This window comes from Typopeltis vanoorti, chromosome 2 (genome assembly GCF_054136105.1).
Source record: "Typopeltis vanoorti isolate ZY-2024b chromosome 2, IOZ_Tvanoo_1.0, whole genome shotgun sequence".
In the NCBI taxonomy this organism is placed as follows: Eukaryota; Metazoa; Arthropoda; class Arachnida; order Uropygi; family Thelyphonidae; genus Typopeltis; species Typopeltis vanoorti.
Window position 1 is genome coordinate 165519668 of NC_143550.1, and position 22875 is coordinate 165542542.

At 36.5% G+C, this 22875-nt stretch overlaps 1 protein-coding gene across 1 annotated transcript in view; it reads left to right on the forward strand.

The window, feature by feature from the left end:
• gudu (Armadillo repeat-containing protein gudu) overlaps positions 1-22875 on the forward strand; it is a 319933-nt gene that overhangs the window by 220498 nt on the left and 76560 nt on the right. Inside the window, exon 10 of the mRNA XM_090413819.1 lies at positions 12476-12590. Coding sequence (XP_090269945.1) covers positions 12476-12590 — 115 coding nt within the window. The remainder of the gene's footprint in view (positions 1-12475; positions 12591-22875) is intronic.

Consider the following 22875-nt stretch of genomic DNA (forward strand, 5'->3'; position numbering starts at 1 on the left):
ACGTATGTTTCTTTTAGTTATGATCTCACCACAGGTTTTGTTATTTCAAAAAGATGATGCAAGTTCAACAAAAAAATAGTGTGTTTTATGTATACAGAATTTGAGTGTGTGAATTTTGTTCAGTGAATCTTTCTTGCTAACCACCTGATGATAAACATATCACATAGTAGTATAATTAATCTAAAGAAACTGGCTATGTCAGGAAACAAAAGGTGCACAAGAACTCATCAAGAAACTGTTGAGTGTGTTTGTCAGTCATTTTTACAAAGTCTGGAGAAGTCTGCTATCAGTTCAGATTTGGAGTTGAGCATTCTTGGTCCATTGTTCACAAAGCACTTTAAAAAAAGTAAGTTGAATATTATTCAGCATATTAACTGAAAATTATGGATAAACCCATTTAGAATTCACTGCAATTATGGTGAAAGGGTGGAATAATTGGATAATTTCCTCAGCTAAAAGTTATTTCAAATTAAAAATCATTCCATATTTCTAACTTTTTTATTGAATTTGATGTGCAAGTTTAGCACTAAATATCTAGATCCTAAAAGACTTTCTCCTAAAGTGAATGTGTGCGCTGCTTCCATGGCTTGGCAGATCCTAATATTTTCTGTCTAGATAAAGCATTCCCCTATTTTGGAAATAATGTGCAATAATGCCATCCTGGTTGGCAAAGTAGTTAGCGTATCCACTCTCCAGCCAAAAGGCTGCAGGTTTAAATTCTGCTGTGAGCATGGATGTTTGTGATTGTCTGTGGAAATACTGGTGGTGGTGGGTGGTAGATGGCACTAGTGTAGTTGCTGTTAGTTGTCGTTGCTGGATTTGAGTGGTGGAAACAGAGAGCTGAAGAGTAAGTGTCCTCCTTCAATGAGCCTTTGGATTCCCTGGAGGTGTCCCGTAATAATAATAATAATAATAATAATAAATGTTCTAGCCCAGTGAAATGCTGTTTGCATCCATAGTGCTAGGCCACCCAGAGAAAGACAATTCTAAATTCATTTCTAGTTGCTGATTTGAGGAACTTTTCTAAGCGTTTCTTCAACTGGTTCCCAAGTTAGTTGATCTCTAGCATAGACAAGCAGGTTTTTTTTATCCTGGAAACTCAGTTTTATCGTCCAAGAAAATCAGCAGCAGAACTAGCACTATTTCAGACAATAATATATTGCATTAGAATTACGGACCATGAGATTGCAGTACTTGTTACCTCTCTTGTCTTCAGATGTCCATGTGGAGAATAAAAGACATTAGCTTATTTATTTATTTATGCGCAATAAACCTCAGGTGTCCGTTTTCCAAACAAGAAATTAGGTAGAAAGGATTAATTTCCTGGTTGCTCCATGCACCCTTCACTACTTGACTGCTAGAGTAAAAATTAGAAACTGTAGTTACTCTAGAAATGTTGAAATGTACATGTTAAGAATGCAGACAGTGTAAAAATATAAAAATTAACAAAAATAGATGTTTAAAAAAATATAAAAAATTCTTAATTCACCCTAATGTACAATGCTTCATGGGTGGGAGTTGCATGAAAAAAAAAAAATATATATATATAAATATATATATAGCAAATGTACATATCCAGTATATTGTTATTATTATCATTAAGAGAGACCACTAGGGAGTCGACCAGACCTGCGGTGACAATCCATTCCAATCACACACTACTCTATGAGAGAAAAATCTAGCCCTAAGCCCCTTCTTGACAGCATTCATTCTCAACTTCTATGGATACACTGTGTCCTTTCGCCACCCTCCATAAAATGAAAAATTCCATATACTGCAATTCTGTATAACCCTTTCAGAAGTTTGTAAGTGTCAATCATACCACCCTTATGTGTCCTGTTTGCTAGTGTCTGCAGCCTACAAATTCTCAATCTGTCTTCATAATCTGTATTCCACAATCCTGATATCATTTTTGACACTACCCTTTGCACTCTTTCCACTGTATCAGAATCACCACGAAAATCAGGAGACTAGACCTACATGCAATAGTCCAAGTGAAATCTTATCAAGGCCTTGTAAAGAGGAAAAATGATTTCCTTATCTTCACTTGTCTAGGTTTGTTTCAGTGTTGCCATTATTCTCTGAGTTGTATTTACAATTTTTGCTGTATGACCCTTGAACTTCAACTTTCTGTCTACTTAAACTCCAAGATCCCTAGCCTCATCAGTTTCTTCGAGTATAATCAGTTTCAGTTTCATCAGGCATCAGTTTCTTCAAGCTGGAGTGCGGATATGCTAACCATTCAGCCTGGTTGGCCGAGTGGGTATCTGCTCTCCAGCTGCGGGCATGGATGTTTGTGATTGTCTGTGAAAATAGTAGTGGTGGTGCGCGGTAGATGCCGTTGCAGTTCGTTGTAGTTGGTGGACTTTGGACTCCCCAGAGGTGTCACATAGTAATAATAATAATAATAATCCCACCAATATTGGAAAGGGCCCAGAAAAGATTTACAAAGGCAGTCAGCGTTTCTTTGGAATGTGGAATACAATGACAGATTGAGAAAATGTCAGTTATAAAGCCTGGTGAATAGGAGGAGGGGAGAAGATGTGATAGAGACATAATAGCTAGCCAGGGGTTGTTATCAGGTTAACATGGAAGAGATTTTTCATAGAATGGGGGGGGGGGTAGAACAAGAGGCCAACTCTGGAAACTATTAAGGAGGCTGTGAGCAGAGGAGTGAGGAGAAGGTTCTTTGCATGAAGAGTGGTTGGTGAGTTGAATGCATTGCCTGAGTGTGTTGTGAATGTAGACACATTGAATCAGTTTAAGACACAGTTAGATGAGCATTGTGTGCAACAGCATGTACCTCCCACGCAGGTACACGCTGTTGCACACATCATCAGCTGACTCCATGCAGGTCAGATGATGATGATGATGATAATAATAAAATATGGCATTGGATATCTAATCACACCAAAGTGCATGACTTTACATTTATTAACATTGAAATGACAGCCATTTTTCACATACAAATTATTCGAATCATTCTGCAAGTACTGCATATTAGCAGCACTCCTGATTACCATACCTATCTTTGCATCGTCAGCAAATAACTGTATATTGCATGTCAAATCCTTCCCAATGTCATTAATGTACAGATTAAATAACAGTGAACCAAGGACTGATCCTTGAGGCACACCACTGGTTACCTTGAATCTTGCAGATTCACACGCCCCAATATACAACTTTTTGATATGTGTCAGTCAACTATCCTCTTATCCATGCCATAGTTTATAATCCAGTCCCATATTCTCCAATTTATGCAACAGTATTCTATGCTGCATTGTCAAAAGTTTTGGATTTAGGCAAAATCTAAAAATATCATGGTATATCCATTTCCCTTGTCTTAGTGGTAACATTATTATAGAATGTGAGCAAGTTGCTAAAACATGACCTTTCCTTAGAACCCATGTTGCTCGTTGCAAAGTTGAGATTCACTGTCAACCCATTTCTGAATGCGAGCCCTAACTAACTTTTACAAAATCTTCACCACCTCTCCTGAAATACTGATTGGTCAATAGCTCGATATATCGCTCTTTGCACCACTCCCTTGCAATGGGATTACCATACATTCTTTCCACTCCTGTGGGATCTTCCCTGTCTGAGACTCAAATTATATAGTCTGGCCAAGGGAATAGCCAGTTCAGTTGAAGTCTCTTTTAGCATCCATGCTAATATCCCATCAGTTCCTATTGCAGAATTCTTATTCAGTTTGTGCAACAGCTCTAGTACTTCCTCCTGCTACACAGGAGAGTCCTCATATGGTCAAGATGCAGATGAGTTCAATGTTGCATATACCAGGGTGATAGCTTTTAGTAAAATGGCTGCTCATTAGTTGAACAATCACTTTTACATCAGTTATCCACATACCATCTGCATTCAGTGGAGTTATTCTTTCAAATTCATTCTGTCTTTAGTTTACAAAGGCAGGGAGGTTTACTATTCCTTCCACATCAGCTTTTTCTTATGAATCTCTTGCTTGTTAAAATTACACATCCATTTCACTCCTGCCCTATTTATTCTTCGAACTCTTAGGACGCATTATTAGTATTAAATTATGATATCGCATAATTTAAATATTCTTTAAACACTTCCCACACACACACATTGTTAATATCCTTCCCATTCAATAATTGGTACCATGGCACAGAACCCAGCATACCCCTCAGGTGGTCATAATTTCCTTCTTTGTAGTTCAGCATGTAACCTTTTCTGAATGGAACATTAGCCACTTCCCAAGTGAGTACCACATGATCACTGTCATCAACCAGAAGCAGAATAATTATGTCTTAAACTGACCCCTCCCCTCTGACACTATAATCAGATCTAACACTCTTTGACCTCAAGTTCCTTCTGTCACATGCTGCTTGAGGAAGCTGTCTCGAACAGCTCAATAAATTCAGTTTCATTCATATCTTCAGTTTCATGTTCGGATAATTAAAGTGATTCATTATGATTACTCTTTTTGCACCCATCGTATTTATTTGGTGATGCATTTCTTCATCACTAGTAAGCAATCCACTAGGTGTGTAACAACATCCCACTGTGTATTTAATCTTGTTAGACTCCACCTCACAACAGACAAGAAAAACTGTTACTAGTATTGCAGTCGTAGGTCTCAACTCTAACTGGATTCAAGTCATCTGATATCATTAGCAGCATGCCTCCAAATCTCCTGTCCTGTCTATCCTTTCTAAAAATACAGAAGCAGACATACCAGTTAGTATGTCTGCTTCTGATAGCCAAGTCTCATTAATAGCCTACAACATGAGGTCCCAACATATTATATTAATTAAGGCAACAAATTGAATTACCTGTAATTAAATATGAATTACCTGCATACTCTTTTGCATACACTTGTCTGTGGGCTGAATGACACAGTTCGAGAACTAGCAGATCTCTGTTCTTATCTAGTTCCTTACTTATTTAGACATCTTTACACATGCTTGATAGGTCTGAACCAAACAAACACAGAATCATAATCATTTCTATAATAATAACCATGCCATCATTTACATGGTTACCTCACATTGTCACTGTTATATACAGATTATCACAATTCCAACTACCAGAATTCAGTTTCCCTGATTCTCTGCATTAGGTCTTATATCAATTAATAAATTTTCAGGACTCCTGGTGCCAAACACATTCAAGTTTAGACTGTCCCTCTTATACAAATCCAATCTTCCGTTAAACTCACTCCACACATCCAAAAACTTGCATCCATTCCTTCTACATTGCCCACACATTGAATTATTTACCATTATAGCCCTTCTTAATTCATTTTTATCATATCATGGTAAAATTCTTACTTACTATTCTCACTTTGTCACTCTTAACTTCCCCTCTTTCAACAACCCTTTCATATCGTCTCTCATACAGAAGAACTTATTACTAGTTAAGTCATTACAGCCTACTACAGTTATGATCTCACTTACTTTTCTTTTCTGTTTTTGAATTGCATGCATTATATTTTTAATTTCTGCTTCGAGAAAACTTGACATTATAGCCTGCTCATCAATGGCAAGTTTTATGATAGTCACCATACCAAATAACATTTTGCTTTTTATAATTATTATTATTATTATTATTATTACCACGGGCTACTCCAGGAGTCCTTAGACTCATCGAGGGAGGCCCTAAACATCATGTTCACACAGCTGTTCAACATTCTCACAGTATCTATCATACCTTGCCTTGAACTCGCTCACTGTCATAGCACCCACAACAGACTCTGGCAGCTTATTCCACTCATTTACCACTCTAAAAGTAAAGAACCCAGCTCTAACACCCCTGCTAACCACGCTCTTGCCCAGCTTCCATGGATGTCCCCTAGTTCTCCCACCACCAGTCCTGATCTCAAAAATATCATCTGAATTAATCCTATAGAATCCTTTTAGCAATTTGAATGTCTCAATCATATCTCCCCTTTTCCGCCTATCAACTAGTTTCTGCAACCCACAAATCTTCAACCTGTTCTCATATGGTTCATTCCATAGACCTGCTATCATCTTAGTCACTCGCCTCTGGATTCTCTCGACCTCCTCCCCATCAAGAAGGAACCGAGGTGACCAAACCTGGGCACAGTAGTCGAGATGAGGTCTTATCAGGGCTCGGTACAGAGGTACAATAACTTGTTTTTCTCTGCTCGTCAAGGTATTTTTCAACAACCAAGTGAGTTGATGAGCTGATTTAGCTACTTTCGCAATGTGTCCCCTAAACTTCATCTCCCTATCCACCAACACTCCCAAGTCCCTGGCCTCATCAATCTCTTCGAGTACAGTTCCACCAATGTGGTATACTGCTGCTAATCTTTTCACTCCGAAATGCATAACCTTACATTTTGTCACATTAAATTGACACCCATTCTCCTTAGTCCAGAACTCCAATCTATCTAAGTCATCTTGCAAGACTTTGACATCTTCTGCATTCACTATCGCCCTACCCAACTTTGCATCATCAGCGAACAAATGAACTGTCCCACTTAGACCCTTCCCTATATCGTTAATGAACAGATTAAACAGCAGTGGTCCAAGAACAGAACCCTGTGGCACACCACTAGTCACAGGCCGTTTTTTGGACTCTACTCCTGAATAAACTACTCTTTGATATCTCTCCATCAACCACCCAGCTATCCATCTCACCAACCCTATATCCATTCCCATATGTTGTAGTTTACGGATTAGAATTCCATGTGGTATCCTGTCAAACGCCTTTGCCAGGTCCAGCAGTATCACTGTAAACCCATTTCCCTTATCCAGTTCAGCCGTCACCTTGTTATAAAACTTGAGCAAGTTACTGAAGCATGATCTACCCTTCACAAAGCCATGCTGTGCTCTGTACAGTATCTCATTTTCATCAATCCATTCCTGTATTTTTCCCTTGACTACTTTCTCCAAGACCTTGATAATGACTCCTGATATGCTGATCGGTCGGTAATTTGTAACCATAGTCTTGGATCCTCCTTTATGCAGTGAAACTATTTTCCCCTCTTTCCACGCCTTCGGGACTAAGCCAGACCTGAGACTCAGATTAAACAACATGGTCAAGGGCACTGATAATTCATTAGCCGCTTCATGCAAGACCCGTGCCGGTATACCATCCAATCCCACAGATGTATTCACATTAAGGTTCTGTAATAGACTATTCACCTCCACTTTATTCATCACAATTCCCATATAAACTAATGGTTCCTTCATTTTTTCAACGTCACCACCTGGATGATATACTTTTGCAAAGTGCACGCTCAGTAACTCCACTATATCGACTGGTTCAGTGAACTCTTTACCATCGTCATTCCTTAAAATCATTTTGCCATGTACAGTTTTTTTCTTGCTTGCAGCATATTGAAAGAACTGTTTGGGATTCTCTTTTGCTTGCATAGCTAGTTTCCTTTCATAATCGGCTTTTGCTGTTTTTACCACACTCGTTGCCCTTCTGGCCTGTACTTTATACCGTTCGTGTGCCTGCAGGTCACCCCTTTCTTTAAATTCCCTCCATAGTTGTTTCTTTTTTTGCAGCTCAAGCTTAATGGTGTTATTCATCCATTTAACCCCTCCTTGTTTCACTATTCCGACCTTAGGTATACAATCAGCCATAACCTCCTGTAAATGCTCTTTGATCACTTCCCATGCTCTATCGACGTCCAGCCCTTGCAGTTGTACATGCCATGGCACTGATCCAAGCAATCTCCTAAGCTTGTCATACTTGCCAGCATGGTAATTCCACATATACCCTGTCTTAATCACAAATTTCACACCTTTAGCCACCTCCCAGGTCAAGACCTTATGATCACTCTCACCAATAGGTGGCAACATGGTCATATTCATTACAGTCAAATTCTCAGATACTATTACCAGGTCAAGCACTCTCACACCCCTAGTATTTTCAATTACATGCTGTTTCAGATAGTTATCCCTTAATAATTGAATAAAATCCATTTCCTTCCTCACATGTGTCCTCTCCTCCTTCCAATCAATGTTACCATAGTTGAAATCCCCCATAATAATTACCCTCCTTCCACTCATTTCATCAATTTGTTTATGCATACCATCTCCACCATCTATTCCATCACCTGGTCTATAGCAGCACCCAACTGTATATTTTATTCTGCCAGTATCAATCTCACACCAAATAGATTCAAATGAGCTCCTTTCACTATCCTGCAATACTTCAATTCTCCTTGGCTGCAGTTCATCAGCTATCATCAATAACACCCCTCCCCCAATTTTATTCTCTCTGTCCCTCCTAAACATACTATAACCTACACATTCTATCCCACTAACTATATCATCTTCCGTCAGCCATGTTTCACTAATGCCAATAACCTGTGGCCAGGAGGAGCCAATCAAGGCCAAAAATTCTTCCTTCTTGTTCCTAATACTCCTGGCATTAGTATACATGAATTGCAGTGTTCCCTTTGTCCCACCCCTATCTTGATGCGTTATTCTAAATATCCCATTCCCATTTTTTGTCCTTATTGCTGGCTCAGGTACATTATATACATTTTTACACTCAACTGTCTCACTGATGTCTGGATATCCACTTCCCCCCTCCTTGGTAGTTCTAGTTTCCCTGGTTCTGCACATCCATTTTCACTTCATTCAGCAACACTTTTTCCAGTCTCCGCACACCAAGTCCATTCAAATGCAGGCCATCCATCTTGTATAAGTCCTTTCGCCCATCAAACTCATTCCACACGTCCACAAATTCCACACCACACCGTCTGCATAACCTGCGCATAATATCATTTGCGATTATGGCCCTCCTTCTAAACTCCTCTCTGTCATACCGCGGTAACAGACTCACCATTCTAACTCTTTCACTCTTTTCTTTCGCTACCTTTAACAATACTTTCAAGTCCTCTCTCATAAAAAATTTATCACCTTTCAATTCATTCGTACCAGCCACAATTGTTATTTCTTTCACCCTCTGTTTTTGCACTCTAATGCTCTCACTTACATCCTTAAATTTCGCACCCGGTAAGTACGATTTAGTTACACTCCCATCTATTACTCCTCTTAATAACGAGTCACCATACATTAATCAACTTTACTTACCACATTTTTGTTATTACACACTAACTTATCTGATTCTGTGCTTTGTTTTCCATTTGGCTGCTGAACTTTTTTATTCTCCCTATATTCTTCTAAACACTGTTCAATTTTCTGTTGTTCCCTTGTTATTTGTCTAATAATCTGCTTTAGCCTAACGATCTCAAAAGTTAAATTATTTTCAATATCCTCTTTGGTATCATTTTGGAGAAAACCTTCTTGTACACTACTTCGCTGTTCTTGTTAGCATTTTGTTTCTTCTGTGTTTTTGGCACCATTTTAGACCTGCATCATCATAATCAAATTCCTGTCATGTATGCTCAAGGGATGTAGAAGTTATGATAGTACTACATGAAAAATTTACATCATTACTAACTTCCTATCTACCATTTTCTTCCTATCTTTATTTTTATTTCTTCCTATCAAACCTGTTACCTGTCAAGACTCCAACATTATCAGATCCTATATTTTTATCTTCTAAAGCACTTTTTATATCAATCCAACTATATCTTGGTGTCTTCCTCTGACTCTTTTTCCTCCTAACCTGGCAGAGAACACTTGTTTTGCTAATCTTTCCTCGCCCATTCTGTTCAAGTGACCATACCACCTGAGATTAGCTCTGCTAACGCATTCCTAGATGTTGACAATGTCAAGTTCTTTCCTGATATCCTCGTTTTTAATATGATATTGTCACTGATGCCATCTGTTCATGCCCCTAATCTTTCTCGGGACTCTCATATCTGTGGTCTCTAGTCTTTGGTCATGTGTTTTACTTCTGACCCAGCTCTCAGATCCATAAGTTAAAATTTGTTTGAACACTATCCTATATACAGCTAATTTAGTGTTTGACTAATTTCTCTCTTATTCCATATAAATTTATTCAATTGACTTCCTACCACACCAACTATGTTGATTCTGTTATCTATTTCCATATTTAATTTACCATCTTAACTAAAAATCGTGCCTAAGTAGCTGAAATGTTTAACTTGTTCTATAGGTTCTCCATTCACAATGCAGTTGATATTTTCAATGCTTCTGCCTATTTTCATTGTCTTTCTCTTGTTATTGCTGACTTTCATACCATATCTATTACAACAGTTATTCAATTTAGTCAGGGAATCTTGCAGTCTTGTACTGGATTTTTTAAAAGTATAACATCATCCCTGCGAAGTAAAGAGCTGCTATTAACATCTCCAATTTTAATATCAGGTTTGATACTGCTTTCCTTCATAATGTGATCCATATGGATAATGAATAACAGAGATGATTATGTACATCCTTGTCTGGCACCAAATTTAATATTAAACCATCTTCCTATACTTCCTTCAATTCTAACTGCTGACTTGCAACTCAAATAAAGACTAAGTATTGCTTGATATAATGCCCTATTGATACCATATAACTGTAGTGTATTGAATAGCTTCTCTCTTGGCACCTTATCGTATGCCTTTTCCAGAACGACAAAGCTTAAATACAGATCTTTATTATATTCCCATGCTTTCTCAACTAATTGTCGTAAAGTGAAGATCTGATCCTGACAGCCTCTATTTAGCCTGAATCCAGCTTGTTCTTCACCAAGCTTTTCTTCCAATTCTTCTCAACCATTTCTCAAGTATACTGGAATAAATCTTGCCTTGAACACCCAGTAGTGAAATACCTCTGTAATTCTCACATTCAGTTTTATTTCCCTTTTTATATATGGTTACTATTAGAGCTCTACTCCAATCATCTGGAATTCGTTCCTCTGTCCAGGCCTTCTGAATTATGCAGTGCAGCCACTGTAAGACTTTTATATGTCCATACTTGAGCATTTCTGGTTGAATATCATCTACTCCCACCTGCCTTTTCACATTTCAGGCCTTCGATGGCTTTTTCTACTTCAAGTATGGATATGTGTACCTGACTGCATGCCTGTTGGGTGTTTTTTACCACTGTGCTTGTTTCATTTAGCAATTACTCCATACTTCAAGGATATCTTTTTCTCCAGTTTTCATGTCATCTTTATCATCTCTAATTCTTCTTACAGCACTCTTTCCTCCATTTCTGAGCTTCAACAACCTCTAGAATATCTTGCCACCTTCTTTATATTTATTTTCTATGTTCTTACCAAAGTCTTCCCATGACTTTTGTTTAGCTAGTTTTACACAGTGTTGAGCTTTCTTACATTTGTCTCTGTATTCTCTAAGAGCACAAGCTGACTTATTTGGCAGGTACTTTTGATATGCTTTCTTCTTTTCCTTCACTGCCTCTTTAACTTCCTGTGTCCACCATGGAGTTCTGATTTTCCTATCCTTGCAGACAACCTCACCACATGCTTCTCTGGCTGAATCAATCACGGATATGAAATTCAATTTTATCCTGCTCAAGACTAAATAGTGATCACTTCCAATTTCAAATCCCCTGTACACTTTGGTGTCCTGAACCAGGGAGAAAACATCACTATCAACAATAACATAGTCAATGAGACTTTTTGTATTCCTTGCCTCTTCTTTCCATGTGAATTTGTGCACATTTTTATGTTGGAACATTGTGTTAGTAATAATCAGTTCATGTCCTCACCAGAAATCAAATAGGTATTTGCCATTATTATTAGTTTTGCTCCTTCCTCCAGATTTTCCCAAAATATTTTTGTATATCTGACAATCATTTCATACTCTGCTATTTAGATCCCTAAGAAGGACCAACTTTTCCTTTTTCATTGTGTCAGTTGCTTTCTCTAAAGCCTCAAAAAATTCCTTCACTTCTACCTTAGTAGAATCTTCTGTGGGACCGGGAGAATGAGGCTAATAAGTCTCATTCTCCCGTTCCCCATTCTGATATTTGCCCACATCACTCTGCTTGAGTCTGCCTGCCATTCAAGAAGATTAGCCTCGTATTTAGTGTTGAATACTATGGCTACTCCTTCTTTTCCTTGATTGTCATTGCCTGAATATAACATTTTATATTTTCTGCTCAGAAAGATATCACCAGTTTGTCTTTTTTTGTTTCAGTCACCCCTATTATGTTGATCTGGTACTTATGTTATTCCTCCTATATTTACACCTATATTTAATATTAAAATATTAATAAAAATGTGTTATAAAGACACTGAATACTCTAAAAAGAGAAAAATCTACTCTAATATATTATAAAACCCTAATTTTCTAAGGAAAAATATAATATAACAAATAAAAATCATCAATTTTACATGAACGCTAAATTACACTGACCATATATGCTGAAGTATATTGTATATATATACATTGTGATCACACTGAACTTGCTCACTACAAATGAAAAACATTTACACTCCAAACTGTCATTCACATTATTTGCTACTGTATATTAGTTTTTTTTTCCAGTAAATATTTGCATTTAAAATAGCATTGTTTTATTTAAATCCTCTATCTGAATTTCAATTTTATGTATTTTATACTTTATTTCAGTATAATTGAAAAAATGGAAGGTGTTAGACTCTTGTGGTCTCATTTGAAAAGTAAAAGTCCTGATGTTCAAGAAAATGCAGCATGGGCTCTTTGTCCATGCATTCAGAATGCAAAAGTAAGAAATGTTTTAGTGCTTCTTTTAAATGCTTAATCTGGATTTAAAATGTTAGTATTTTTTGTAACCTTAATCCAGTATTTGGGTATAATTTATCTCTACAGATTACCAACAGAATCTCTTTTTAATTTTTAGATGGTAATTAATAAATGATCTTTGCTCATTTGTATATTAATTTAAACTTATCTTGGTTATTTAGTTAAACTTCAAGTAAATCTAAGAATGTGATAAATAGACAAAGTAAAAAATATGTTGTGAGTGATCTGAATAAAAAAAAAAGTTTAGAACAGAATAGAATAACTGAATAATACTGAAGGCATTCAACATTCACATTGGGTGATCAGAACTCTTGCTGCCACTGTAATCATCTAGGCAGGGCAAGAGAAAACACATGAAATTTCTATGGGGCACAGAAATTTCATACTTGCTATCAGTGGACATGCCACATATTGTGACAGTTTTTTGATTATAACCAAATCTGCATAGTGGGGGGGGTTAATTTGTTTGAGGATATATTAGAAAACAATATTTAAGAAGAATTCTATACTTGGTTGGCATATTTGAATATAAGGAAGAGAAAGAACAGGTTTGAATAGAAATACTTTCATTATTGGTAAACATATATAATGTGTGTGTGTGTGTGTGTGTGTGTGTGTGTGTGTGTGTGTGTGTGTGTGTGTGTGTGTGTGTGTGTGTGTGTGTCATATAAGCTGCTGGGTGGAGCGAAATAACATCTGGTCCTATGAGCTCTGACATGCACATAGGCATTTGTGATGGCATAATTAAAAAAAAAAACTTATGTAGAGATGAAGAGACATTTGTTTTGCAATCTATACATAAGTAATCAATAATAAACAGCCACTGCTTACATTTAGTAGCTCAGTAGATAACTGTAAGAAGGGGTTAATCCAATGAGCTAATAATTGTGCTGATCAAGTGATTCAGTTAGGCATGACAGGAATACATGTGGATTGATGGAGGAGCAAATTATCTTGTGCAATTTATGATGCTTCTTATGCATATTTATTTCTCTGTTTTCTATGAAGTTTCTTTTATTCACTAGTGATCAGTATATGCTTTTTATATAGTAATAGATACATAATTTCCAATCATCATCATCATCGGAATTATCCACCCTTTCTTGAATCCTACATTCATCAAATTTTCTCTTTTTGTCAGCATTTTTTCTGTCTTATCGATAATAGATATCTTGCATATGCTAGTATTTTGTTGTAGATTAACTACTTCTTATAATGCATAGAGGGATTTATTTTTATTTAGGAATAGATTAATTTTTATTACATCTATTCTTTCTGAGGACTGGAATAAAAATTTTCCTATACTGTGAAAAATATTCCATTCTCAATAGACACTATACTGCAGTGCAAGAAAAACAAGTAGTTTTATTTATCACTTATTACAGTACAGACACATTTACAGCCTATGTACTATAATTAGCAATGGTTTCCCAGAAGGGTGACTACTGCTTCCGACTTTCCAACTCAAACACATGCACCAAACTTATAACTAAAGTAATCCTCACTGGCATGGAAACAAACATTACCCACAGTACTCTGACCCGCCATTCCCTAACTAAACCCTGTTTTCTAAAAGATGTGCTAAGGCTGTTCAAATGATAAACCAAACATACCATAACTTGCTCAAATCAAAAACTCCATCCTCCTTTAGAGCTTATACTCATGCCCAAAAATAAATGCAAAAAAAACAATCAATGTTTCCAAAACAGAGTTTGAAAGAGCAAAAAGCAGGAAATTAGCTGCCTGTCCAAATAGCAGTTGAGCTTTTCGGTCTCTCGCTAAAGCAATCAGTCGTTACTTCTGCCCAACACTATTCCCATTCTTATCATACCCAGATTGCATCTGGGTATGATGATGATGATGCAATAGAGCAATCTATTGCATCATCACCTACAGAAAAGGCCAATCTCCTGGCCTCACACTTTGCTTCCAATGCATGCATAATTGACAATGGCAAATGTCCTCCAACCATTCCAGATGCCCAACATACAATGCCTACTATATCCTTTTGCCAGAAAGAAATCAGTAAAATACTGTCCAAATTAGACACACAAAAAGTCTCCTGGCACTGATGGCATTCCTCTAATTGTCCTGAAGGTTTGTGCACCAGAACTGACTCCTTCCCTATGTCGCCTGTATATATATACTTTCTTACTCCACTGATTTCTATCCCACAGCCTGGAAATTGGCCTATATCCAACCCATTCCCCAGAAGGGTGATAAGTCACTGCCATCTAACTACTGCCCCATCTTGCTTACCTCAGTCCTGTCTAAAGTAATGGAAAAAATCATCAATTCCTGACTCCTACACTACCTTGAAGGTACCTGCCTAATAAACGACCGCCAGTATGGATCTGCTCACATACATCACCCATCTCTGAACAAATGCCATGGAGAAGTTTGGCAAATCTCAAGCGGTTGCACTTGATATCTCCAAGGCATTTGATCGGGTCTGGCACAAGGGCTTACTAGGCAAGCTGCCATCATTTGGTCTATCTCAAGACTTCTGTAGTTGAATTCCCAGCTTTCTGTTTGAACACACACTATGTGTGGTGGTGGATGGTTCCTTTATCCTCTCACCATTCAACTAATGCCGGGGTTCCACAAGATTCTGTCCTCTCACCAACCCTCTTCCTACTATATATCAATGACTTACTATAGCTGATCTCCAACCCAATACACAGTTTTGCAGACGACAGCATTGCACTCCTCCCTTTCTTTTGATAAACCTTACTCTACACAACTCACCTCAACCTACAGAATATGAACCACCACTGTCCTAAATTCTTATCTCCAAGCCATCCTCCAATGGGGTTCAGATAACCTAGTCAATTTCAATGCTAATAAAACCCAGTACTGTCTTATTTTCTCATAAATAAAAACCATTTTCTCTCAGCATTATTTTGTGACAACACCCAAATTTCCAGACAATTTGAGATTTCCTTTCTTGGAATTACCCTGGAGAGGCATAAACACATCACAAATCATTGCATCCTCAGCTTCTATAAAACTAGGATTTCTCTTTTGCTCAAGACTACTTCACCTCTGAACAGCTTTAACCTTATACAAACCACCCAGCCATTGAATACTGCTCTGACAAATGGGGTGGAACCCCCAAATGCTCTCTCAAAATGCTTCACTCAATACAGAGGAGAGCAATCAGACTTATTAATGATCCATCTTGTACTAACTCACTCCACCCACTTTTGCACAGAAGATTGGTCTGTGGACTATGTGCATTCTACAAATATTTCCATGAAAAATGTTCATCTGAAATAGCATCAATAATTCCCCCACTTAGTACTAAGCTCGTTGGAACACGTGGCTGCTACTCAACATCCCTTCACAGTGATCCTTGAAACCCACAGAATAAGCTTTTTCTCCTCATCCTTCATCCCTGTAACTACTGTTCTATGTAACAGTCATTACCTTCTTTCCCTACCCACTACCCATACACGGTACTGTAGGTTGATCAACTAACTTCTCGTGTATGGACTCAACAAAAAATAAAAAAATAGAGACGACCAGAATGACACTTCATTATGAAAAACACTCCCCTCCCATGCTGCATGCATGCAATCAAAACAGATTTGTTGTAGCACTAAACATAGTAGCTGACTAAATACATTTGTCCTAACATCCTGTTTCAAATTTTCAATTGCAGAAAGTGCATGTAACAATTGTTTATAATGCAGTCATCAAGTAAAGAAAGTGCACAATTTACATAAAGCAAATAAAGACATATGCACACACATATATATATATATATATATATAACTTGAAATCAGTTTTGAATTGCATTTCAAATTTTCAATATCATTAAGACAGATGCTAATTTTACAAATAAAATTCTACTGAAAAAGTTGCAACTAACATGCTGTATAAGCTCTGTAAAAATGCAACCACCCAATTTGGAAATGTCATGCATACAGTATAGCTAGTTTCTGCATGCACTGACACTACCCACCACAAATGTGTTAAGTCCAATCTAGACAAATAATGTATACTTTTTCAAATATTTATACTAATAACAGCAATAACTCACAGAGTAATTCAGAATTTTTTTATTATTTTTTTCCCTTTCTAGATTTCAATATAAACCTGATAAGGAATCCTGAAATCATTCAAATACTCTTCCAAACATTTCCCATACCCTGTCATTATTATTTTTTTCTTGGAAAGTAATGGAATTGCTGATACAATTATTAAACTTATAAATTCAATCTTTGCTATAGCTTCAGAAGAAAAGGTCAAATCATGACATCCTCAGCAGTTCAAAATGGAATAAAAAACAATAATGAATTAACTAGTGAAATATTAGCAAGTTTAGGTAAATTAATTCATTATTGTTTCTTTTTCTGGTATTGTTTATACCAAGAAGTACTATTGCAATATGCAGAATTTGTTTTGAACTGCTTTGGCACACTTCTTAGAAAATCAACGTTTGGATAATAGTTTGGGCTTTTGGGTGGAGTGGAGGACGAAGGCTTCCGTTCAAATAAGAATTGTTTCAGTTATTCAGTTGGAATAGGTGTCTGGATCCAAAGAGTTGAAACCATAGTCTGTTCAAGGAAAGGAGGAGGAGGAGCAGAAGTCACTTAGATCATAACATTAAGAAGAGATCAATGATATTGAGGGAGTGGAGAGGATTATTGGGTATTCTTGTGGACAATTTATGAAAGATTGTTACTGAGGGCAAAAATCTTAGCTTCTGTGCCAGCTTGGTGAGTGAAATTGGAGAAGGAAAGATATTCTGAATTGCGAACATTAACATCCAGACAGAAAGACAGTTCTCGTTGTTTGGGTATATTAATTGTAGATGATGAAATTTCACAGACAGATTGTTAAAAAGATCAGTGTTGATCAGAATTGGAAGGGCAATGCTGACAGTAAATGAATGTAACTGAATGAGGCAAGGAAATATGTGTCACACTGTAACAGTGCTTAGGTTCATCCTTGGGGACAGAAGGAATCATGCAGAGTGTAGTTATGAAAGTTAAGGTGGACAGTAAAGGTTTAGGCTGCTAGTTGAGGTTCTCTTAGGAATAGTAGATCAGGTTGGATGTTTTCAAGTGGTGGTATACGCACCATTTGAAAACCACCACTTTACGTTTGTGTTGAGACCATGAATGTTAGTAAAGTGGGTATGAATCTGTTGTTGTTTTTTTGGATGATGTTTTGTGAATTTTTGTTGTTTTTTTTATGTTATTTTTTCTACTATTGTTTTTGAGGGAGATTTTTTTAATTCACAGTATTAACGAATTTTCTTATGCTATCTTTCATGTTTGATTTTAAGAAAGAGTTAAAGAGTAGGAGTGAAGGACTCACAGGCACAATTCCTGCAAAGAGAGAGCACTCAGTTTTCAAACTACTGAAGCCTCAACAGTTCACCCTACACTCCATGACACTTGTACTTTCCCCAGGTATTGTCTGGATGCAGGATGTTTTGCTATGGTGAGAGTTGTAACCATTAGATTCCATTAATGTTTTGATTGTGAGAAGCTCCTGTTGTTGAAATGAAGGCGAAGAACAAATGTTATGTGCTCTGTTAATTAAGGTTTTGATAACTCTTAGTTTTTGGGAGGTGCAGTCTGCAGAAATTTGGTATGCGTGTACACACACACACACTGGCCACCGAATTAGAAACCTTTATGTAGATGTACATAAATGTCACGCAGTGTATATGCAAAATACTTGGTCACATGCATCGCCATGTGTTCTAGGCAACTATTTAAGAATGCTGCTGGTCAGTAATAATCAATAGTGTTGATCACAATGGGAAAAATAAAGGATCTTTCAGAGTTCGATAAAGAGCTTGTTGTGCTTTTCTGGCTGTAGCCTTGATTTTGAAAATAGCAGAGCTGACCAGTTTCTCAAAAGATGAGATATTTCAGGTGTTTAATCAGTGGGAAAATAACCCACATGATTTCTCTCAAAGGCATAACTGTATCCTAAGACAGTCTGTCAGGAACAAGGTTGCTGTCATCTGAGAATTTTGTATGGATGAACAGAACTTGTTGTGCGCAGCAATTGATTGAAGCATTTAATGAAATCTATTCTCAGCTCATATCTCACCAAACTATGCGCAGGAATTGAAGAGGATTAACCTTTGCAGTTGCATGCCTAATATGGAAACCACTGATTTCTACAAAGAACCAATGGTAGGAAGAGAGTTTGGTGGGATCTCCATGAAACAATAAACCCAACTTGCCTTGTATACAGAACTTAAGGTTCTGGAGGTGGTGCCATGATGTCAGGCATGCTCTGTTGGTATGGAACAGGTACCTAATATTGCTGGAAGGTCGGGTGGCCTCCAAGGAATATCTGAACATTATTGCAGATCAAGACCATCCTGCGATGTTGACTTTTTATCCAGCAGATGATGGTTATTTCATAGATGACAATGCTTCGGTCTATTGCATAAAAATTGTTCAGCAGTGGTTCAGCAATGATTTCTACCATCTTCGCTGGCCACCACAAAGCTTGGATCTAAACCCCATTGAGAACAGTGGCTAATTCTCCATGCTTGCTGCGCAAGCTCATTAATTGAGAAAGAAGTAATATTTATTTGTTAATAAATGTATGCATTTATAAGCATTAGAAATCAGCCTGAAAGAAACAAGAAACGGAAAATCACCTGGAGAATATAAGCTAGGTTCAAAACTATATAAATACACAGGAACAAGATTCAAAGAAAGACTCTTATTATTTTTAAATAAAATTTATTCAACTGGTATCCCCCACAATAGAATGGAAAAAAGCAATTGTGATTTCTATCTTTAAAAAAAGTAATAGAGATGACCCTAAAAGCTATAGAGGTATCAGTATACTAAATTCCTGTTACAAAATATATAGCAGAATCTTACATAGCAAACTAATGAAATATTCTGAAAACTTTATTTTAGAAGTACAGAATGGATTTAGAAAAGGACGATCATGTATAGACCCGGCCTTTTGCCTAAAATTAATAATAGAGAAAAGAAGAGAATACAATTTAGAAACACATATTGCATTTATTGACTTTGAAAAAGCATTTAACAAAGTTAAAAGAAACATATTATTTAACATATTAAAAGAAAGACAAATACCAAATAATATCCTAAAAGCTATCACAAATATATATGAAAATAATCAAATACAAATAAGATTAAATCACAAGCTATCATATACAAGAGAGATAAACCAAGGGGTCCGACAGGGATGTCCCCTCTCAGCAACTCTTTTTAATATCTACTTAAATGAAATAATAATAAAATGGAATAAAAATTTACATCAAGGAATTAAACTTTCACCTACAATAAACTTAAACACTCTCCTCTTTGCCGACGACCAAATAATAATTACAAATTCTAAAGATAACTTACAGAAAGCTATTTTAGATCTAAATGAGATATCCAAAGATTATGGTATGATAATATCAACAGAAAAATCAAAAACTATGGCCTTTAAAGGACAAGATCCAGCAAGAACTAAAATAGTAATAGATAACAAGATCTTAGAACAGGTAGGTAGAATTTATTGAACTACCTACAATGTATGATCACATATGAAAATCAAATGATATAAACGTAAAAATCGCAAAATATTTAAAAATAACAGGTGTGATTAACTCTATATTTAAACCAAACCTAGTTCAAAAACAAACCAGACTAAAAGAATACAATACATTAGCCCTACCAGTCTTAATGTATGGAAGTGAAATCTAGACAATAAAACAAAAAGACAAACAAAGATTAATAACAGCAGAAATGAAGTTTATGAGAAAAACTGCAAGGTGTACCCTATTTGATCAAAAGAAACGAAGAAATTGTGAAAGAATTAAACCAAGAACCAGTAACAGAAAAAATTAAAAAATATAAACATAAATGGATGGAACACATTCAAAGAATGAAAACAGAAAGACTACCAAAACAAGCCTTAAAGTACAAGTCATTAGGAAAACAAAAACCAGGACGTCCTCTTAAACAATTCAATGATGACTTGTAAGGCTGGAACAGGCCATAAATCCTTGATATGCATGATGATGATAATTTATAAGCATTCAATTTAGGCTTTTATTTTTGTAGACAGAAGACGTCTTAAGCTTGCGCTGCAATAATTGAGCTTTGCGTTGTGTATTGAATGCTTGCTTGTCTAGTCAAAGCTACTTTGGCTTGCTCGGTTGTAGGAGCTTCCAGGTCCTAGCTGCAGATTTCATGCACACGCATAGCCATTTCCGCTCCCTTCTTAAAAAACAAAAAGTAGCTTTAGTCAGTGAGCTTCAGCCAGCCTTTACAAGTGTGCATGCTGCTTGGGAAAATTAAGTTACAACCAACTTTTTATGATGATCTTATTGACCAGTTCATAAAGAAGAACCGTAGGGTAGAATTAGCTAAATTGAAAAAGATAAAATATCATTTGTAAAATAAATGTTGTATTTTTATCATTAAATGTATATAAATTTCTAAATGTATATTTTAAATGGTCAGTAATTCACTATTTTGCTAATCAGACTTCAAGCACACCTCTCACTCCCCGAATGATAACAAGAGCAAGCATGAATTTCAAGGCCAGTATTCGCCCCTGATTGAGAATATATGGGACATGTTAGGAAAAACATCTGGGAGTAAAGTGTTCTTCCATCAAATCTGAGCCAGTTAAAGGGCTGTTTGGTGAATGTCTGGTATGTTCTAGATGTAGATACAACCCAACACTTTGTAGAAGCTATGCTAAACTTAATGAATATTTAGGGCATTATCAATTAATTTGAAACATCATCATTATCATCATCATACCCTCAAAGATATATTCAAATACCAGAGAAAGAAGGAAACCATGTAGAATCCTAGCATTAGCTGCAGAGTTTGAGATCCAGCCATCACTTTCACACACATAATGTACAACTAGAAAGAAAAATCTGCCAACATAGTTAAAAATTCAGAAGACATACTAATATGATGAGAGTTTACTTAATTGAGATGTACCAGATATGAATGATGTTCTCATTTCATTTTGTAGATGCTTAGTCATTCAGTACTTTCAGAGTGCAGTTTTTTGTTTTGTTTTGTTAAACAGTAATCCCACACACAAGAAGATCGTCAACTCATAGTACATTAGACTGTAGATGGACAAAAATTTGAAGGAAAAGAAAAACTTTTAGGAAATACATAAGAAGTGAGACTGAAAACATGTAAAATGAATGATTGAATGAATTATTCTGTTAGTTTGCAGTTCAACTATGAAGGTGTGTTGAGCTGCTGAAAATGCTTTAACAGATTTAAAACAGAGCTGTGAAATTATTGCTGAAAATCCTGATGACTATGGAAATATTTATAGAAAATGAAAGACACAAAAACTGAAGATCTTCATATGATGCAGGTTGAAACAGCTAAAGACAGGATGAGTATGTAGAATTTTCAGCCAAAAAACATGTGATGTAAAATACCGTATTTGCCAACATATAAGATGCACTTTTTTCTTTGAAAATAGGTCTGAAAAACAGGGTGCGTCTTATACGTCGATACTCAGTTTTTTATTACTTTCATTTCTGGAAAATTTCTCTGTTCCGAGTTATGTGATTTCTTTCTTGCTTCGTTGTGGTGTGTGAGAGCATTCCAGTTACATAGAGTTCAGTGGATGCGCATGCGCTGTCATCGACAATCACAGATGTGTTCCTGTTCGTTTAAACTTTCCAGTTGTTGTTGCGGTTGTTGTGAACGGTGATAAATTTCTGCCGTTAAAATTTCTCTAAATTTCTTGGCAAATTATGGCTGAAAAATGTCGGCATTGCTACAGTATTGCATACAAGCTACGTGTGGTTGCGTATGCTAAAGAACATGGAAACAGTGCTGCAGAGAATCATTTTGGGCCAACCCCAACTGAGAAAATGATAACAACTTGGCGGAATCAGGAAGAGGATCTAAAATATCTATTTTTCCTAAAAAATGTATACAAAAAAGGGGGCATGTCTTATATGCTGCCAAATACGGTAATTAACATTGGGTTTTATTAGATCGTAATAGTACAGATGATTATACCGACTAGTTTCGCCACATGTTAGTGGCTTCTTCTGGGTTAGGAAGAACAAAAAAAAATACAGTAAAGGAGTAAACATGAACCATTACATAACTGAAAAACAAAACATATAGGAAACCATTACACAAAAGTAAAAAACAGAAAATACATGGAAGCCGGCATGGTTCAGTCATTGTTCAGTGTGTGTGATAGTTGACAGAAAAGTTGAAGTCTGACTTGTGGAAAGATCTAAT